The 19,855-nt window shown below is 44.2% G+C and overlaps 1 protein-coding gene across 2 annotated transcripts in view; it reads right to left on the bottom strand.

Annotated features, from left to right (window-relative positions):
• Positions 1-1,441: 1,441 nt before the first annotated feature.
• NINJ2 (ninjurin 2) overlaps positions 1,442-19,855 on the bottom strand; it is a 47,198-nt gene continuing 28,784 nt past the window's right edge. Inside the window, exons 1-4 of one of the 2 annotated variants that reach the window (XM_026862071.1) lie at positions 12,947-13,087; positions 4,805-5,036; positions 2,841-3,025; positions 1,442-1,943 (exon numbers count right to left, since the gene is read on the bottom strand). In XM_026862071.1, coding sequence (XP_026717872.1) covers positions 2,862-3,025; positions 4,805-5,033 — 393 coding nt within the window. In that variant the 5' untranslated portion in view covers positions 5,034-5,036; positions 12,947-13,087 and the 3' untranslated portion in view covers positions 1,442-1,943; positions 2,841-2,861. Of the gene's footprint in view, positions 1,944-2,840; positions 3,026-4,804; positions 5,037-12,946; positions 13,088-19,855 lie in introns of those variants that run through there. The other variant, XM_026862062.1, reaches the window with a different exon arrangement.

Genomic DNA, 19,855 nt, shown 5'->3' with positions numbered 1-19,855 from the left:
CTCAGGCAGGCTTCGCACGCCATTCTACCTGACCTGGCAGCTCTCGGAGACAGCGATGTTGGAGTTAAGATCTGGAAATGAAATTCACCTCACTGCTTCTTTCCCAGCTAAACCTTTTCTTTTTCTTTCCTCTCTTTATATTCGGTCATCGATGCAAATTGCTTTGCCTCCTGCTCTCTGAAGCAATGAGTCACAGGATTTGGGATCCACACATGGGATGCATAATTTTTTACCTTTTCATGAACCCAGCCGGCAAGTAGTGGCTGAAAGCCCTTAGCTGGTGGTTTTACATTGGCTGCCATTAGTTTTGCTGCCTTTACAGTGAAGTCTGTTTCTAGAGGAGAGCAGAGTAACAGAGGCTTCCCAGAAACACTCATCCCTGTTTGCTGTTAGTCTCAGCAGAGACTGAGGACTGAGAGAAGCAGCAAACTCAATGTCACTCCAGGGACAAAGTGGACAACAAGTCTTTGCCTGCTTCGTCAAACAGATCCCAGACTGTGCTCAACTTTGTTGATTTAAATTCTGGTAAATGCATAACTGACATTTTCCACTCTACTCTTTCTATGTAACTTCCCTTCAGCTGCAAAAAAAGCTACTGTCTTTTGCAAGTACTAGATGGCTGGTCTGTAGCCTCACCCACCAGCCTTTATGGGCAAGATCAGAAAAAAAACACCCTCTCCAGCAAAAATGCACCATGAGTGGCTTAAACAGAAATTTAATTCTGTAAAGTCAAACACAGAGTACAAATGAAATCTGCCTGTATCTGGGTTTTTTAAGTGTCAGACACTCCCAGTAGCCCCTGAAGACCAATATGTGGATGTTTTTGTGACATTTCTTTCTCAGTCATGGAAAGAGTATGCAAAATGAAAAATCCATATTGAACTCTGATTTTGCTGTACAATGAAAAAATTATTTAATAACTAGAAAAGCATGTCATTATTTAAATAGGTTTACACCAGGCTATTAAAATACCAATTTTTTAGCATAACTACAGAGTTAAAAAATTTAGGATAGAAAACTTTTTCAAAAAAAATCTGAAAAATCTTAATTCAAAGACTTTTTTTAACAGAAACAAATTGGTCTAGTACAAGAGAATTCCCAGCATTGTCAATCTAAAAATCATATATTTAAAAACATGTATGTTAGTGATAAGACCTTATTTTTTTGTATAATAAAGTAATACACTATGCACCTGTCATTTCTCATTGTGGCAATAAGCCGAGAGTGTCTCCTTACGTATAATGTTTCTTCATTTTCTACCAAATATTGTCAGACTATTCTGACATCATTCCTGATAGGTCCCTGGCAATGACATCAGACCATAATATCTATTTTCTGTCATTGTTAATTTTCCAATGCTGGAAATAACTGATTGTTTTCTTAACTGTGTTGCATTTAATTTGAAACAACTGGGAAAACATTTGAACTGGATTTAGCTGCGTTGACATACACACACTTTTCTGTCCTTCCATGAGAACAACTTTTTTTTTGTTGTTTGAGAAATCCATTTCAACATTTGGGAGGTAAACTATTGGATAGCATTGCTTTATAGCAACTTATGCATGACACAAAAAAGCTGGACTTTTCTTGTTTATTTAGCCTACAAAGTAAATCATTTAGTTTTCTCTACAAAATGAGCCAATATTGAATATGTGAAGCAGGCAACTAAAATAAGAGATGAGATTTACAGAACTGTGCTTTGAAATTGTGTACCTGCTGCTGTTCCTGCAGCTTCCTCTAGCAAAGCTTGCTCTAGCTTTGAAAGGCAATGTTTTCACCCCTTCAGAACTGCAAAAGCATTACGGTAAGGGGCTGGTATATCATGACACGCACACAGTTTTGGAAGTTTAACCCAGTTCTCTGGATTCATCAATGGGCTCCTGGTGAGGCCAATGAAAACATGGAGGAGGAGAGCTTTCCCTGCCAGCCGCACTGCTCAGGTCCTGCAGGGAAGACAAGAAATGCCAGTAAGGTCGCAGCAGGCTCTTCTTCACTGCCAGGCAGAGAGGAGCAGTCATAGTATACTGGGTCACTCCGCACCATGGCTACCCCTACGGGTGTGGGGTGCTACTCTTCAGCACTTGCACCCTTCTGGATTCCAAGCCAGCAGTGGTTTTGTGGAGGCTTTTGGCCTTTGCATCCTCCCTCATCATACCATGTGTCTATCAAGTTTTCATGCTGGCTGTTGCTGCAGTATATTGCATTTAAACTGTGTTTACACGTTGCAGGTCATGTAAACAAGAGATGTGAACTTTGCTTCTTAACCTAAAGCACTTTTGACCTCAGAACTGTCATTTCCTGGTGTGACCTGACATGGGAATCCAAGCATTTGGTTGGATTCTTATTCAAAAGACTCTCTATTGAAAATGAGAGTTAGATTCTGAAAACAGCCCCTGCAAACCACACTGGCTGTTGTGAAGAGCTCTTTCATGCCCACGTCACCAGCCCCTTCCTTTTCTTCTGCTCAGGTAGTGCTGCCATCTTTGGATACCTCCCAGAACACACCTAGTTTTCTTTCCCAAATTTAGCTCCCATCCACAACTCCTATCTGTATCTAACATGAGGTCTGCAGCCTTCTGGAAACCACTAGCTGCTGATAAATCTCAGCAGTTGAGATATTTGATGTTCTTGCTTTAAATATCAAGCAAGGTCTTTAATCCTCCTTCTCTGAGGGCATTTGTTCAGTGGCCCCAGATGCTTGTAGGACAGCAACATGCCCCTGAAAAGACTTTGTTAATTTGTTCAGCTTTGCCTTCTCCCTCTCCGCCTTGCAATGATGTTTTCTGACACTGAGAGACCTTCCACGGGCTAGCAGTGATGGGAACTCACCCCTTTCTTACCTGACTCCATTGCCCCATGACTTAATAAGGTCGAAAATTCCTGGTAGGGTAGAGGCCAGTCTTCTGCACTCCAAAGGCTGTGATGAAGATGTTGAGGATGACTGTGATGAAGATGAGAGCTGTGGCAGCGTTGTTGAGTATATTCAGGCGGGGTTGCTTTGCAACATCATTCAGGTTCAAACGAGCTGTGCAATACAATGCAATAAGAAAAGGAGATTTGTAGCTTGACTCCGAGTCCCCCAGCCCCTGTAAGCCTTCTCTGCCTGGCAAATGTCCATGGTGCCACTGTCCATGTGGCACTGCAGCCACTGTCCATGTCCATGTGGCACTGCTGCCACAGAGCCACAGAGAGGGAACAGTCCCAGGAACTTTACAGGGGCCACAGCTTGCCCTAGGATGACAAAGGAGGATGGAGCAGAGGAAAAATATCTTTGTGTCATGTCTCTGTTTTGCCATGGAGGTGCCACAGCCCTCCAATGGGCCAGCTCTAAATAGCCAAATTACTGCCCCAGGGTAGCCAGGCATGTGCCATGTGACTCCCCCACTGCATGGCCATGGGACATGGTAAGCGAGGGCTGGATGATATGGGGGGACAAGGTCAGCAGCAACTTTGTACTCAGATTTGGAGGCCAGTTTCTCCTTGACACCCAGATCTCATATATGTGCTGACACAGCTATCAACCCCCACCTTGCCCCCAGACCAAGAGGAATCTGGGTACATGAAAGGGACCAGCCCTAGTTGATGGGCATTGATCAGGTTAGACACAGGAACGCTCAGGTTACTGGGGCTGTCTGGCCAATAAGCCATGCAAATGGCAGCATGTGGCTCCCTGTCCTCAGTTGTGGTGCCCTGTCCCCCTCCTCCTCACAGCTGGCTCCAGCCCCACCATGTGGGGCAGGGGAAGTAACACATCACAGGATTTCCCATAGCCTCTGAACCCATGTCCCATGTAAAAAAACCCACATAGGCTATACAGGAAAAGGCAGTGTTCTGCAGACTTCTAATACTGGGCATGTGTGGAGGCTGAAATACAGCAATTCCTGTATCAGATGGAACACTGGGCAAGCCTGTTTGAAATGCTGGTGTTAACGTACTGTCTGTATGGCACTAGGAGAACTGTGGGATTGGTTAAATGCAAGGTTAATATAGGGAATACCTCCACCTAAATGTTGGGATTCTAGAGGGCTTTCTGCGAGAGAATGGACATGTGAGCAATCCTGTGTGAGAACAAGAGTGATAAGAGCCTCAGCCGAGCAAGAATGTGATAAGGATGTGACCCTGAATGAGGGGGGAGAAACTTGACAAGACAAACAACCCCTGGAAGGGGTTGGGATGGAAGAGGAAGTTCCACAAGGCAGGAAGCCTGGCAAGGCTGATGTGGCACTTTTATCCAATCATAAGGAGGTTTAAAGCGCAGGCTAAGTCAACTGTCCAATCTTGAGGACTTGCACTGCATGTTACTCACATGTGCGGGAGAACATTATAAAAGGGCTGAATTAGTTGTAATAAACGGGCATTGCTTGATCACATTGGTCATGAGCGTGCTCAGCTCTCCCGCACCTAAATTGTTCTGTTAGGCCCCAGCTTGAGTGAGGTGAAAGATACAGCTAAAATGTAGTATTTGCAAGAGCTGCATGAAGGGGCACGTTAGAGGATGGGCAGCAAGAGGCCCAAAACCCAGCTCTCTCCCTGCAACAGGGCTTCATCAGTGGGGAAGTGAAGGAAGAGTAGTGCTCATAGCTGAGAAAAACCCAACCAACTCCCCACTTTGAAAAATGGTAACACAGACCTCCCCACTGTCCACATCAAGCTGTCTTCAACCCTCCCGCAGCCCTGGTTGGAGCCAGGGGGGATGATTTAGGAGAAGAGGCTTCTTTTTTCCACCCCTTTGCCAGCCAAGCCACCGGATGCCCTGCCCCTTTAGCATCCTGCAAGGGTGGGTGTGCCTTAGCGGTTGCCTTACCAGTGATGATGAGGAGAATCCCGATCATCACCTGGAAGAAGAGAGAGATGCTGATGAGCACGATGAGGGTGGTGTAGTACTGGAAGGAAGTCCCCTGCTCCAGCACTGCTTTAAGCTGCGTGACATTCGCCATGAACAACGCCACGTCCAGCATGCTCTCTGCCACGCTCTTCTTTGTCGCGTAGTGGTTGATGTTCATTGGCCCATTAATCCGGAGCTGAGGATTCATGCCCTGGGGAGACAGGAGAAACCACATGAACTGGTACAATTGCTAAGCTGACAGACCTGTCTGTGTCAAATGTGCTGCTGCCTCCCCATGGGGTTTATCTAGAAAGCCTGGGAAAGAGTCAAAGTTGCGTGTTTCAAAAATGTTGAAAGCACCCAGCTTCCCCTCACAGTCACCTCATGATATTAATAGGCACAAGATAATTGTGGTGATCAAGAGCTCAGCAAGGTTAGAAAAATACTGGGTATTTTTGTGGAAAACAAACTTGTCCAGAGTTACAATAATGTAGATTACCCAGAGCCAGGGATTTTGCAAGAAATATTAAATTCTCTTCCTTCAGGGCACAGATAAGCTTCAGAGGGGATTAGAGAGAGATCTTCTCTTTGGGTTGGTGTTCAAAGGATTGTCGTAGCTAGGCTTTATATCTCCTCTGAACACTTTTGGCTAGTTACTGTCAGACAAGATGCTAGAGTAGATGGGACGTTTTTGTTTCTGAAACCAGGGACAGTATTTCTTCAAAACATCAGTCACTGAAACATACCAAGACAAGGAGTGGGAACCATCACACCTAACTTTAATTATTCATGCACATTTTTTATCAATAGAAAGAAACAGGTATTTACAAGGGATAAATCACCTGGTTGCCCTTAACCTAACTGCAAGCTATAGATCATCCTGTTGCTTGATCCAAATGGTGGAAAAAGAATTTTAAAAGGGAGTGATAGTTTTCAATTCACCTATGGTGTCATCAGCAGGTAATAAACCCCCAGCAAAGGCAAGAACTACAAAAGATTTGGATATATCTGCAACAAGCTATGATGAGAAAGAGAGAAAGAAAGAGAGAAAGAGAGAAAGAAAGAGAGAAAGAGAGAAAGAAAGAGAGAAAGAGAGAAAGAGAGAGGAAGGAAGGAAGGAAGGAAGTAAGAAGGGGCTGGCTTGGGGTAGGAAAGTACTTTTGGGGAATTTTTTTTCTTTGATACCTTAAAGCATGCAATTCTTGTGGGTTCTAACAGTAAACTGACTGTGGTTAAGTGGCTCCTTTGCAAAGCCTGTATTTCTTGCTGTGGAAGGTAGAAGCTAAAAGATACTGGAAGAAGATAAAAGTCAAAGTCTGGAGAGCTGGTAAGGACTCTAAAGCAGTGCGTAGGGGTTCAAGATTTCCTAAATGTTACTGTCTGAGGCAGAATAGAGGTATCTCACCTCTTGGGGAAAGGAGGCCAGCAAAAGGTCAGATCCTGGGAATATGTTTTTAAAGCCTATATTTAGGTGCTGCCCCCTCTCAGTTGGTTTAAAAGCACATGATCTTGTTGCAGCAGAGTGGTACCCATACCAAGTGGTGCAAGGTTTGAGATTTGACCCCTTTCATGTGTTTTCTTCCTTGTTCCTGAAGAGTCAGCCCTCCTCTCTGCAGCGTCACAAGGCTGGACATTGATAGTTTATCTCTGTGTAATGATGAGTTAAGGGTGAGAGAACGAGGACGTTGTACAAACAAGACAGAGCTTTTGTTAAAAGAGTGACTGGTACAAGGAGGCTGAGACATCTGTTCCCAGTTGCTTATGTGGAAACAAATGAATCAAGTCAGGAGCTCTTGTTGAATGAAAACACATCCTCCTTTTGAGCTGCCCCCACGTTCCTTTACCTGGAGCGTGAAATGGGGCAGTTTACAACATATGGAGCTCTGTGTCCCAGATGATCAGGCAATGAAAATAGAAAGCTTTTACATGGTCTTTTCTTGTATGGATTAGTGCAGTGGCATGTTCCCTTGTTTGGGACATGATACTACAGGCAGGGCAGCCACCGCTCTCCGTTGTGGAGTCACTGGATCTAGGAAACCCTTACACTGCGCAATGAAAAACTGTGATTCTTGTTTCAAAGTTCTGTCAGCTTAGTAGATCCACAAATGTGGCCAAAAGGTTACTGGATGATGAAAGCTGGACACCAAGCTTTCACTTAGGCAGCTTAATCAATGAGTTTGTGGGAGTCATTATGATGACAGCTAAAGTTAGAGAAATCCAGCTCCTATATGGATTTGGCCCTTACAGAGTATTCTGCCTAGTCCAGCAGCTACAAATGCAAGCCTGGAGTCTCAAATAACAAGAGGCTTAAACAAATCAGGAGCCTTCAGAGACCCAGCACTTCCATTAATGCAGGAGGATGGCTTTGCTTGGGATGCTGGTGCCATAGCTGTTGCCAGCTAACCACTGCATTGCTGGAGTATGAACACGTCTGTGACTCTTTTTCTGAGCTGCCACAATGCATGCACAGCTTTCCAATATGGGACCATTTCTGCTTTTGCTTTGTCTTAAAGTTTAGTCCTGTAAACTGCTGCAGCTCGGGAGCTGATTCACAAGCAACTCTGTTTTCCCTGCAGCAGGTTCCCCAGACAGCTGTGGGGGTTATGTGGGATTGCTGGGGAGATTAAATTACTCTCTTTTGGTAAACAGAGCCCTAAGTGAAGTCACAGAATGTACCTGAAGGCTCATCAAAGTGATTTTTGTCATCAGGCTAGAGCTGGTGTCTTTATGGTCACTGTGAAATTGTTCCCTTCTGAGAGTGGGGATTGCTGCCTTTTTTTCTCTGTATTGTGCCAAACAGAAGAATCCTGGATCTGGCAGTCAGACACCAAATTCATCTTGCAAGCATTGTTGTGGAGCTAGCATGTCTGCGGGAAAATAGCACCCACCTGTATGCAGCACTTTCCCAAGATGGGGATGCATCATTATTGCCCTCTTTTTGAGGGTAGGGAAATAAGGACTTGAAAAAATACAGTCCAGTCACAACAGCACCGGCTGAACTGGCGTTGGAGCCCGGCTCCTGTGTCCCAATTCCGGATGTTTTGGCTTTCCACAGGGGACAGCCTCTTCCCCTGCAAAGACTCTGCTGACTTCAGTCTGACCTCAGGCAAATCCCCTTTCTGCTTCCTTTTGTGTAAACGTGGCACAGCGATACAGATCACTCCAGGGGCTGAGTGAGGCACCCTGTTATGTTTTGTAAGTTAGAGACTATATTCTTACTCAAAGAGTGTGCACACACACACAAATATTTACTCTCAATGCTATTGTTATTTTTAATTTTCGTATGAATTACAGAAAGAAGAGTCAATATCACCACAAGCGTAGGATTTTTTTTTTTAATTCTTTTTAAACTTGATCTTTTTTTTTTTTTTTTTTTTTTTTTTTTTTTTTTTTCTGTAGGGAGCTGGCAGGTCCCAGGGCCTGTAAAACCTGGCTCTGGCACCAGAGGGCATGCTCAGCTCCACAGCTCACTGAAGCTACCTGAAAAATTTCCACTGAAATTAGTTTTCGATGGAAATTCTTTGCTTTCTATTACGCATTTATTTTTACAAGTAATAACTACTTTCTTCTGAAAACTTTTGGAGGAGATTCATCTAAATATTTCTTTCCAAAGCTTCCATATTTTGGGCTGAGAGTAGCACAGAGCTTTCTTAAAGCTACTTGGACAATTTCTACAGAATTTCCAGTTTCTCTGTTGTATTTTTCAAGGCAGAAAGAAAAAATACAGAGCAGATCTAATTGCAAATCTCTGTGCTTTGTGAGTTTTGTGACCCTCTCCCCAGGGGACAACAGCCTGAAAGAGACAGTGGGACAGCATGAGGCTCACAAGTATGAGAATGATAATCCTCTTCATGGGAGCGCTGTGGCAGAGGGGGATGTCTGGGGAGAAACTATATTATTGGCCATTAGTTCCAAGGGAAATACTGGAGGATGCCAGAGAAAACAGAGACATGAATGCAGGCTGTGCACTCAGAGGGGTAGGTGCAGAGACGCCCATCACGGGGATCCCGGCCGATAAACAGCCGGCCGCACACAGGCGAGAGCACGCAGCATCAGGTACCTGGGAAAAAAATGGGGTATTTTTCCATAGTATTTGCCAGTTGGCATCTTTAGAAGTACTTTGTAAACATTGCTTGATGAAGGTTAAAGTGCACAGAAAGTCATCATCTTGCAAGGTAGGAGAGGAGCACAGTTCCCTTTATATGGGCAGAAAGCAGAGAGATTACAGGCCCTGCTCTCAATCAATACTGCTGCTTTTAAGTGCAGTTATTAGCTCCTCTACTGTTCCAGGGGAGCTCACTCTCTGCAGCTCCTAACCACCTCACTTGGGATGAAGAGAGCCAATTTTAATAGTTTTGGCCTACGTGCCAGTCCTAGGCACAGGCAGCATCAGTGGCAGCACTAGGAATAGTAGTGATTACCAGACATCTGCCCACTGCACGAGTTGGACTTTCGTCACAGAGCTGTACCTGTCAGCTTGCAGGCAGGGAAGCAGGTCTGTGCACAGCCACACATGTGCAACAGAAAGGGACACACAGGGAATGCTTTGGTCAACTATTGCAAACTCTGCAAGGCTGGTTTTCTCCAATTGGGCACAACAGCAAGCATTTTGGCTGCATTCCATGAACAATAGTAAACTTTGTCATCGATGCTGCAGGCAGAAGGAGTGTTCATGGCCAGTCCCCCTCTTCCACCTCTGTAGAGGCTGTCAGCTGGTCCAGTTGTGCTTAGGGTTTTTTCCTGTTACTATAGCTATCTGTTCTGCTTGCAAGGGGTCGTGTTTGGAGCCAAATGGTTGTGTGGCCTTCAATTCATAATGGATAAATCCCAGAAAATAAATCAGGGATGATTTCCTGGTATCTGAGGCTCTCCCCATGTACAGACTGGTCCTGATGGAGATCTTTCTCTGAGATGTTCCTACGGTTCTGTGACAGGTCACTGCTCAGTGTAACAGAGGGCTCACTGACACTGATGGTTTGGATGAGAGCTCTCCAACCAAAAGTAACTTCCAGGAGCTGAGAGCCAGTGCCTCTTCAGAAGTGGAGGCCTAGGCAAATGGCAGGCACAGATCCTGTGTGCTTGCTAAGCACTCTTCATGTTCTCTAGTCTCACTAAACTCCCACTCTCCATTTGCTTTATCTGCCTTCTATGTCTCATCTCCCACCCACAGCAAACTTGGTGAGCTCTCTTGGGCAGCGATGTCACCACAGTGTGGCACTTAGGACCTTCATCCTTGAGCTAAGGAGTGCCCAGGTGGGACACTAGTATCGCTGAAGGGATGACAGTGAGAGTTGGGTGAGAGTGCCAGCAGAGCCTCTCCGATTTACCCAGCTGGAAGGCTGGCCTTGTATCCTCATTACAACTTCCCAAAATGAGGCCATGTAAGAGCAGGAGGCCAACAGCAAAACCTAACACCATGCAGATCTGAAGGGTTGGAAGTGGGTAGGGAAGCCGGGCAGCCAGGGGACTGGTGGGGGGAGCAGAGGAGAGGAGCAGGGGTGAGCCACGAGGCAGCAGAGCCCCCGGAGAGCTGGGGTGCCTCTCCGCGCCCTTGCCCTCCGGCTGACACGGCAGTTGGTTCCGCTTCCTGGCTGGCTGCAGCACTCGCAGCCTGCAGAGACCTGCTTGTCACATCAAGTGTGCATGCTCTGCTCTCCATTTCTCCCTTTCCATGCTTCTGCTCATCTCTTATTCATCCTGCAGACCTTCTCTGCCCCTGTCTGCATCTGCTGTTCAGCTCCTCCTCTCTCCTGTCATCCTCTTCCTCTATTCTCTCCTCCAGACTTTTCTCACCCTGTGCCTTTCATCTTGTCTTTTTTTTCACATTTTTTCCTGCTATTGAGCAATTCTCTGTTATGCACCCCTTCTTTGGGCTGCTCACTCTCTTTTTCTCCCCCAATCTTTTCTCCCTTTGGCAGTTTGTGCTGCTGTATGGCAAATTTCCTGAATCTGTTCACTCTCAGACGCCACTCACGGCTTCCTATGCTACAGGGCAACATAAATTATGTATTGCTCAAATAACTGTCGTACCAAATCTATATTAAACTCCCTTGTTAAGTGTATTTATGATACTGAATTGAAGGCATCCAGGAATTGACTGGCAGGCTGCAGGGCTGAGCTGGAATAGAAGATAATTTTTCTTTTCCAGGTAGCTGGGATGAGAACAAGGTGGGAAGGGCAGTGACATTGGTAGATGAGCCTCCATCCATAGCTCAGAAGCAGTTAGTGGGTTTGGGGGCTCAAGAACTGCTTGGCACCAGCAATTACAATGTGCTGATGCATGATCTCTGATTGCTGAACAGAAGCAATTGGGTGTGTATGTGAGGGGGGACATGACAGCTCTTTGAATGTATGGAATTGGGAGTGTATTCAAAAGGATTAGTGGGAACAATTATTTCCAAAGCCAGGATATAGAAGCTGGAGCCTATTCAAATCACTAGTGTTTAGCACCCAGGGAAGTTTTACCCCAGTGTTTGGAGGGGGTCAGAAAAAAAAAAAATGCAAGGGAATACTAAAAACAGCTTTACAAGAAAAAATTAAAAGTAGGTTAGCAGAGAAAATTAGTTTATAAAAAATGGAAGAGCAGCCGGCAGGCACAACAGTAACTACTGCATTGTGCTTACAAAGCTAAACATGTTAAGATGAATAAATCCCCAAGCTGGATGGCTTATGGCCCAAAATATTAAGAAAAGCTGGGCCTGATTGCAGGCTGCTGCCAGATCCAAATAGCAAATGTGTTTATATAAATCATTTTAATACAAAACATTCCTAAAGCAAGGTCCTAAATTTGAACTTCTTCCAAGTCTAACGGTGTTTGCATCCAAAGCTGAGGGGTCAGGTTGATTTCTAAAACTGAAGGAGCATAGTAACAGCTGTACTGGATCAGACCAAAGATCCAACTCCCCTCTGACTGTGGTTTATAGCAGATGTGTAGGGTAAAAAAAAAAGAAAAAAATGTTTAAATCTTAGAATGGGACAAGCATAACAACAGTCCCTCATGCTCTGTTCACCCAGTGGCCTGTAACTCTGTATACAGAACCATCTCATCCCTGGTCTGATGTTACTTTTCACATGAGGAAGCCCAAGGCTAATTTGTCATTTGTTGTGTGGCTTAGGGCATCCTACTTGATCCTCCCTGGATCTTGGTTTCCTCATCTGTGAAGTAATGAGAATGCTCACATAAGTGATGTGTAGGGAGAGAGATGCCTAAGATCTATTGTAGAAGTGCAGTATCTGCCTGTGTTGCATATATATTAAAAAAATACACATGGGCTGAATTCATCATGAAAGTAAGCCACTGAAGCTGATGAAATTAGGTAGGTGATTTTTCTTATTCCCGGGGGGCTTTACATCTTGCAGTATTTCCCAGGTAAACCTCACTCTAAGGCACTGGAGTTCAGGTTCATCTGGAGATTTTGACATGTATGTGTCCCAGGTCACCCTCTGAGTGCTCGGGGCTCTGCAGAAAGGAAGCTGTGAGAGTCTGGATGGAAGGAGGGGAGAACACGACTGAGGGTTTGAACAGAGGCAGAGCCGATGAAATCACATCCATAAACAGTGAAACTCAGAGGTTTTAGTCCCTCTATTATTTATAAGGTCTTTCATCCGCAAAGCATTTTTTCCAGTTTCATGTGTAGTAACACTCTCAGTGTCTTTGTCCTGCAAGTCAGTGTCTGCCTCCTATTGCAGTGCTCACCAGCATCTCCAAATAGATCCTGCTGATTTAGTCTCACCTGGTGCATAGTACTCTCTTTTTTCAAAATTGCCAGGCTTAGCTTCCTCCTCTGCCAGGAAATTGAGCCAATCTCTGGATGTAAAAAGGCTGAATCTGCAGATTTTGTTCAGAACTGGCACACCCTGAGTTGTGTCAGTTCACAGCTGAGCATCTGGCCTTATGCCATAAGGAGAGGTTAAAAAAAAAAATGCTATTGCTGATCTAAACTTTCATAAATCCTTAATTCCAATTGTTTGGTGGGGTTTTTTGGTTGTTTTTTTTTTTTCTTTTTTTTTTTTTTTTTTCTTTTTTTTTTTTTTTTTCTCTCCCCCAAAACTAGGCCAAACTACGTATTGCATACATAAACTAGTGAGGTAGTAACTGGGGTTAGAGGGGCAGATACTTGCAGTCAGCAGTGGACTTCAGGGTAGGGAAGTCTGCAGAGCGGCATCCCAGGTCTATGCTAGGCTGCTTGAGAATGCCGGTTTCGAACCAACATCGGCTCTCAATGGAAAGATTTTAAACACATTAGGAGTGCTCTAACAAACGGCTGTTGCATTTTAACATGAGAAACTGCGAAGTGATGCATGGCTAGGGCTGTTCAGATTCGATCAGTGTTCACGCCCTTCCGTTAAGCTCCGTCTTGCCGGGCTCTGCCGTGCCAAGGAAGGCTGCTATTGCCTCGCCGGGGCGATGGGTAGCCTGGGGTGCCGTGCCCGAACGGAGGATGGCTGTTCTCAGTGTCGGGGAGCACCTCTGAGCACCGCCGAGCGCATCCGTGGCGTCTCTGCGAGCCTGGCTGAAGGACTGACATGTTTGTTTGCTCGGGGTTTAGCGTTGCTTTGTGTGGGGTGAATACATTAGCGTTTCTGCTTGTGGTTTGGTTATTGTCTGACTGAGGCTATTGCTCCTGTGCTTAGATTGATTGTGGCAAGTCATTTAGCTACGTTTTAGAGGGCGTCACTGATGCTGTGGCTAAAGCGGGCAAGAATGGGGCTGTGCGGGTAAAGGCACTTCTAGGAGTTGGAGAGGTCTGATCTTGGTTCTAAGCTGTGTTGTAATTTCTGTCTTTGTAAAAATGGGGATAAAAATATTTTAGTTCTCATATTAAGAGCTTCCCAGGCCAAGAAAATGCCTCTTTTTTTTTTTTTTTTTTTTTTTTTTTTTTTTTTTTTTTTTTTTTTTAATTTAAAAAAAATATTAATTTAATGTGTACAGTAACTAATACAATGGAGCTCTGGTCTCAGTCAGAGCCTCTTATCCTAACTCTATTAGAGACAAAAAGATAGGAAGTTCCTCAAAATTTAACCGAATCTTTAATAGGATTTATCGTTAGCTTGTGCAGAGCCTTTATACATGTAACTATTACCGTTTTTTAAATAAGTGAACCAGCTGAGAAGCCAAAAGGCATCATCACAGATCAGTGAAGGATGGCAGAGTACAGAATGAGACCAGTGTCCTGCCCTTGAGTCTCTTGCTTTCACTACAAAGCTTCACTTACCTGACAGCAGTCATGGATGATTACCAGCAACTAAAAGTACTCTGTTTTTTCAGGACAATATATGAGCATAGCTAATTTCTGAAGTAACCACTACAGAGCTTTTCTGTCTCCTATGCTTGCTACTGTATATTCAAGATGTATATTCAAGTTTCTTAACTGAGTATGGATTCACTGGCTTAAATGTCATTTCTCCTTCAAGTTGCAAGCATTGAGCAGTTTAGGCATGCATTGCTTCAGAAAGGTCAGTATGAAGAAGGACTGAGTCAAGAAGATACTAGAAACAAATTCCTATGAGAGAAGGCAGCTGGTTTTCACCTGTATCCTATGGACAATTCGAGATGTCTGCTTCTTAGGCATCCTCAAAAGGCAACTAAGAAAAGTGAGCTCATATATGCAAGACAGGTCTTGAACATATACATGATATTTCTGAAACCATCTGCCAATCTGGTGGGAAACATCTACAAATTCAGAGTTTTAAAGCCGTGAAAACTCTCAGTGACATGCCTTAGAGAGGCCTAGAGGTATGAGAAGCTAAGCTTTTGCCTCTCTGAAGCCTGTAAGCATGTAATGTGTTGAATACAATGGCTCAGTGCTCCTCTCATCTTCTGGAAAAAATCGTCACTGTAGTTCAGGTCAGGAAGGAGATACCTCAATTGCAGAAGTAGGGGATATGTCCGACAAGGAGGGGATCCCATTACTTTCTGATTCAAGTGGCACCTAGACACTTCATCACACCATGGGTGTCCTGTTATGACAGCCACAAATAAGCTTGCTTAGGAGCACACAAGCAGCCTGCAACCCAGAATTCTGTAACAGAATTTGATCTAGTTTTCTGACGGATGCAGCATTACCTCCTTTCTTTCAGAGTGTAGTTTGCTGAATCCTTGCCCACTGTTTGAACCAAGTAATCCTACCCTTTGGCTTTCCTCTCTGATTTTCCTCATTCATTGGCACATCTAGTGTCTTTTGTTAGGGGGGATGCAGATATTGTTTGGGGGATGATATTGCTCAGGCTTCTCTACAGTCTTACTGCTGTTAGCTGAAGTCACCTGAATCTGAACCAATAGGAAAATCCAGATGGGGTCAGGGTGATTTTGTGCCAGAACCTGGGTTGGGTTTTTTTTCTTTGGCCTTATGTGACAGAAACCTAAAACAGCCAGAACCTTGAGGTGGCATTGCCTCACATCAAAAGTCAAAAAAAGCCTCTAGTCTATAAAATTGGAGTTATGGGAACAGTCTGTTAAGCTAAAAAAAGGGTAATTCTTTAATTAGAGAAATCGTTGGGTGAGACACGTTAACTTCTAAAACAAAGTGTCTATTCCCTCAGTCTTGGTTTTCCTTCCAGCAACTTCCATGGATTACCTGATGTATATAAACCTGCTGATCTCCTTTAAGTCCCCAGGTGAGCCCTCTCCCTGCTGAATGCTGAGTTACTCTCCCTCTTTCTCCTGCATAGCCCTGTGGTGTGTGCTCTGGATGCTCTTCCCTCTCTTCTAGAACCTTCTGATGGCCAAGGGAACAGCATCTGGCACAGGGCAAATGGGCAGCTGTCCTCCCACACCATCCCCAAGTGGGGAAGTGTGTCCCAGCCATTCCCTTTTTACTGGAATATGCAACTTACAGTTTCTATACAATAAGTTGGAAGCAACCAAGCTATGCAGTTATGCCATCTGCTGCAATTAGTCTGGAAGAAGCTAGCCCTGTGCAAGACCCAGCACTCCCACCCAAGCTCATGTACCAGCCCATGTGATGAGTCCCCTTGCAGAAAGGCAGCAGCGCTGGGCTCTATGGGATATTCTCATGTCCCATGCGAGTCCCTGGAGGTGGCTGCTTCAGAAGGCTGACCCTGACAATGGGAGACAGTGAAGGAGTTGGGAGAAGCAAAAAGATTGCAAGGAGCAATTACTGGTTTGAGTGTTTGTTTTGGGGTTTTTTTCCTGCCTGGTGCAGATTTTTCCAAACCACATAGACCCAATGAAATCTCAAGCAATGTCACACAGGGGGTTCAAGCTCTGTAATTAAGCCCCTACAGAGGCTTGTAGGGGACCCAGCATTCCCAGGCAAGGTGGTGTCACTAGAGAGCACTGGGGCCCAGGGACACTAATTGGGTCACCAAGGGAGCCCTTCCTACCTTTGGAACAAAGGAAAGAGCCAACCAACATCCTTGCACAACCCTGGGTACAGGAAGAAAATCTGAAATCAGCATATCTAGTGTCATGTTGTTTTATATGGGTTTAAAAACTTGAGGCATCTCAGTTGGGAAACTTTGACTCTATTGTTCCTATTAATAATTTAATTGAAACTTGGGCCAAGGCCCTGCCTTAGGGTGTACAGTAAAGCTCAGGGAGGAGGTTTAAGGTGGTTATAGAGTGGAAGGTTTTCCTTGATAATTAGAAATGTTAAGTTTGGCTTTCCCTTGTCTTTCTGGAGGAATTTCAAGGGTGGGGTCATTGTGTTGTTTGGGTTTATAACTTGCTATGTTGACAGAAGGATTTATAAGAAGGGGTTATTTTTCCATTTTCTTTCCATCCTTTGGTGCAGCTTGATGATGCTGTAACTGCTACCCACACTAAATTCAGAGCAGTGATATAGTGGGCTACAGAAATGGCCATTGGTATATCAGTAATATGACACATAAATTGTGAACTGCTGTTGGGCAGAGAACAGAAGTGAAACAGTGGTAGCCAGTAATGTTTCCCACTTCTGAAAAATGGTGCTGGGACTTCCCTATCCAACTTCCACTGAGTTCAATGAAAGTTAAACAATTAAAACATTCATCTTTGGCCATCTCAGCTTAAGTTCACAATGTTAAATTAAATTATACTCCAGCAGCGTGGCTCTGAAAGCATCTCTGTTAAGATACTCTACAAGATCAAAGGGGCAAAATTGAAGTGTCAGGGTCAGAATTTTTTCATAACAGTAGGTTACAGACCTGTTCCTCTTGGCAAACTGGGTTAAATAGTTAATATTAAGCTGAGATCACAAGGTCACTGGCATGACAGAACTAGGTGAGAAAATCAGCAAATTGCATTTCAACTAGGGGGTGCTGGAGAGAGGAAAATAATAAATTTCAGGGGAAGTCAGTTAAAATGAGGAGAAAGGGGCACACAGGAATTCAGAAAAGGAAGGGTCCTCTGCTGCTTTTGCTTTTTATTTGTGAATCGTTTTGTATCAGTCTCTGAGACAGAGTGGGGAGTGGATGCAGTGGGAAGGGCTATTCTCCACTCCCACCTTGTTGGGGGGGGCTTCAGAGTTTTGTCTCCCTCTGGTGGCTGCCCCAGCTGTGGCATTACAGCTGTCTCCACTTTTGTGTCTTGCTGAGTTCAGAAGCTCAGCTTTGAAATCCCAGGTCCCATGTTACAGCACCCAGCTGTAACATCTACATCAGTCTGTCTTCCTAAAATCTAGGATCTGCTCTTAGGATTTACTGGTAGGAGGGTGGCAAGAGAAATAGCCAGATTAGATGAGAGAACCAGCAGGTGGTGCTCAGCTGTAAATGCAAAGGGTTGCTCCATCGTTAAAATGGTGGAAAGAATTTCTGCAGTGCAATTGGTTATCCTATGCCTCTGCTAATATACTAGCAATTTTTTCCATTTAGATATATTATATTTATATTATATTTAGATATAACCATTACTAAAAGGGGTTATATGCTTTCTAGATAGAGTCCTAGGTTAGGAGATATTGCAAAAGCGTGTTGTATAATTTGGAAATTTCTCTAACTAGCTGCAGAGCATGGATTGAAGTCTAAGGGCAAAGAGTTCGGAAAGCATAATTGGTGTTCAAAGATGCCTGATATAACTTATTTAAGATAGAGTGCTGCAGGAATCCACACAGTAGAAGTGATAGGCAGCAACTGTAGTGCACTATCTCCCTCCTTTTTCCTCTATTAATCATGTATTTTAAAGTTAACTTCGTGTTTTTATGTTGTGTTAAAATAATACACAAGACCCTGGACTAAGTTGTGACTGGAAAATAATAGTGAGTAATGTTTACAGCAAAGCTCAAGAGGGGAGCTCTATGAAAAGAACTACTTCAGGAGTTGGTCATGCATGTAAAACTGGTTCTTATTAAATTCAATGCTTCTTTTTCTAGTGGTCGCTGTGGCCCTAGATTGTTTTATTTTGAATACTGGATACCAACCATCTGACACACATTCTTCCAATAAAATTTCTCTTCAGTTAGAACTGGTCTCTCCTGCTTTAACACTATATACCCTGAATGTCAATAGTAGCCTCCTGAAGTCTTTCTCTACCCTGCACCACAGGAAGGACACTGCAGTAGGGCTTGGAGAAGTATTATGTTTTGGGCTCAGTTCCTCATATAGCTGTTGCTGTGGCTGCTCAGTTTTATGTAACAGCAATACTAAAGGTCAGACTGGATAGTGTTTTAGAAATAAAATTGGCTTGACCTAAATCCTGTGCTACCTTACTTCCTGAAAGTGCACAGAATGCAACCAAGCATAGACTTAATTCTCCTGTTTCAGTTTCTAAAACAATGATTTAGAGCAATCGTGCTCTGAAGGAAGTGTTCCCATATAGCCTTAAATGGTGAAGGTCTACTTGTCTCAGAGCTCTCAGAAGAAAGAACATACGCCATCACTTTTTACCCCAAGACATGGATGACAAAGCTTAGGGGAATTTATCTCAAAAATAGACTGTTTAAGTGTCCCAGATAGTGGGGTTTGATGCAAAAATGATGCAGTTTGATGCTGAGGGCTTTCTAGATTATTGAATAGAAATGAGTTAGTAAGCATTCATGGGCTATTAAGAAAGCTCAAGTGGCTGAAGTTTTGCTTGTGAGAAGGCTCTGCAAACAGCAGGTGTGTGTGAGGAAGAAGATCAGATTGCTGGTTCCTGCCTAGCTAGTGGAGCCAAGGTGTCCTGTATGGGTTTGTCTCCAACCACAGCGGTAGGACACATCAGACCTTGCTGTTGTTACCCATCCAGTCCAGCATTCTGTGTCAGACTTATGGAAGCAATAACTGATAAATCCTACACTTCAAAATTAATAGTGGTCTTTCTAACCATTAAGCTGGGTTGCTGTTCCTTTTAATGAGCCAAACAGGGCTGGAACTTCTAGTATAACCAGTGGGAACTTCTCAGCCACAGTACTTTGCTTAGGCAGCTGTTACAGGCAACAGTGCAGCAAACTACTGCTCTCTGAAAATTACACCATCTGAGGTCTTTCTAGTCACTTGAAAGGAGGTGGATGGAAATAAACTCTTGAGCTTCATTATGCTGATATATCTAAAGTGTCACAGGAAGTGCTTTGCATCAGGGAAGCCAAAGCAACATTTAAGCAAATGGCTGTGGAATGGCCTTTTGGCTGCAGCTAGCTTCAGCCAGGGACTTATTTGACATGTACCTGACTCAGTGACCAACTGTGTTTCTGTTGAAGGCTGTGGGGACCTCCTGCAGGGGAACAGGAGCAGGCAGTCAATGAGCAGTGCTGGGGTGTGGGTTTCTGTCCAAGGGCACTGATTAATAGCTCCTTCTGCCTTTGGTGGATTTGGCACACTCTCAGCATTTCTGTAAGTCAGACTGGGTTTGTGTACATTTGAGGCAGTCTTCTTTAGTGTAATTAATTAACTAAAACTTTCATTTAATTAGGCTGCAGAAATTAAGAAAATTAGAGCTCAGTTCAACTGAAGCTGTGATAACCAAAACTATGCCTTTGAAACAGTTCCTGTGAATTAATCTCATCAAGGAGTTTCCTTAAGTGTCCCTGCTGACAGCAGAACTGTCATCTGGGGGAAGAGTTACATCAGTACATTGGAGGGGGGGAATCAAAACCCAACCCCCCCAAAGGCCCC

The sequence above is a fragment of the Athene cunicularia genome, assembly GCF_003259725.1.
Source record: "Athene cunicularia isolate RWA chromosome 1 unlocalized genomic scaffold, athCun1 chr1_part2, whole genome shotgun sequence".
NCBI classification, from domain to species: Eukaryota; Metazoa; Chordata; class Aves; order Strigiformes; family Strigidae; genus Athene; species Athene cunicularia.
The sequence above is the reverse complement of the archived record's forward strand: the minus strand, read 5'-3'. Positions and strand labels throughout refer to the sequence as shown.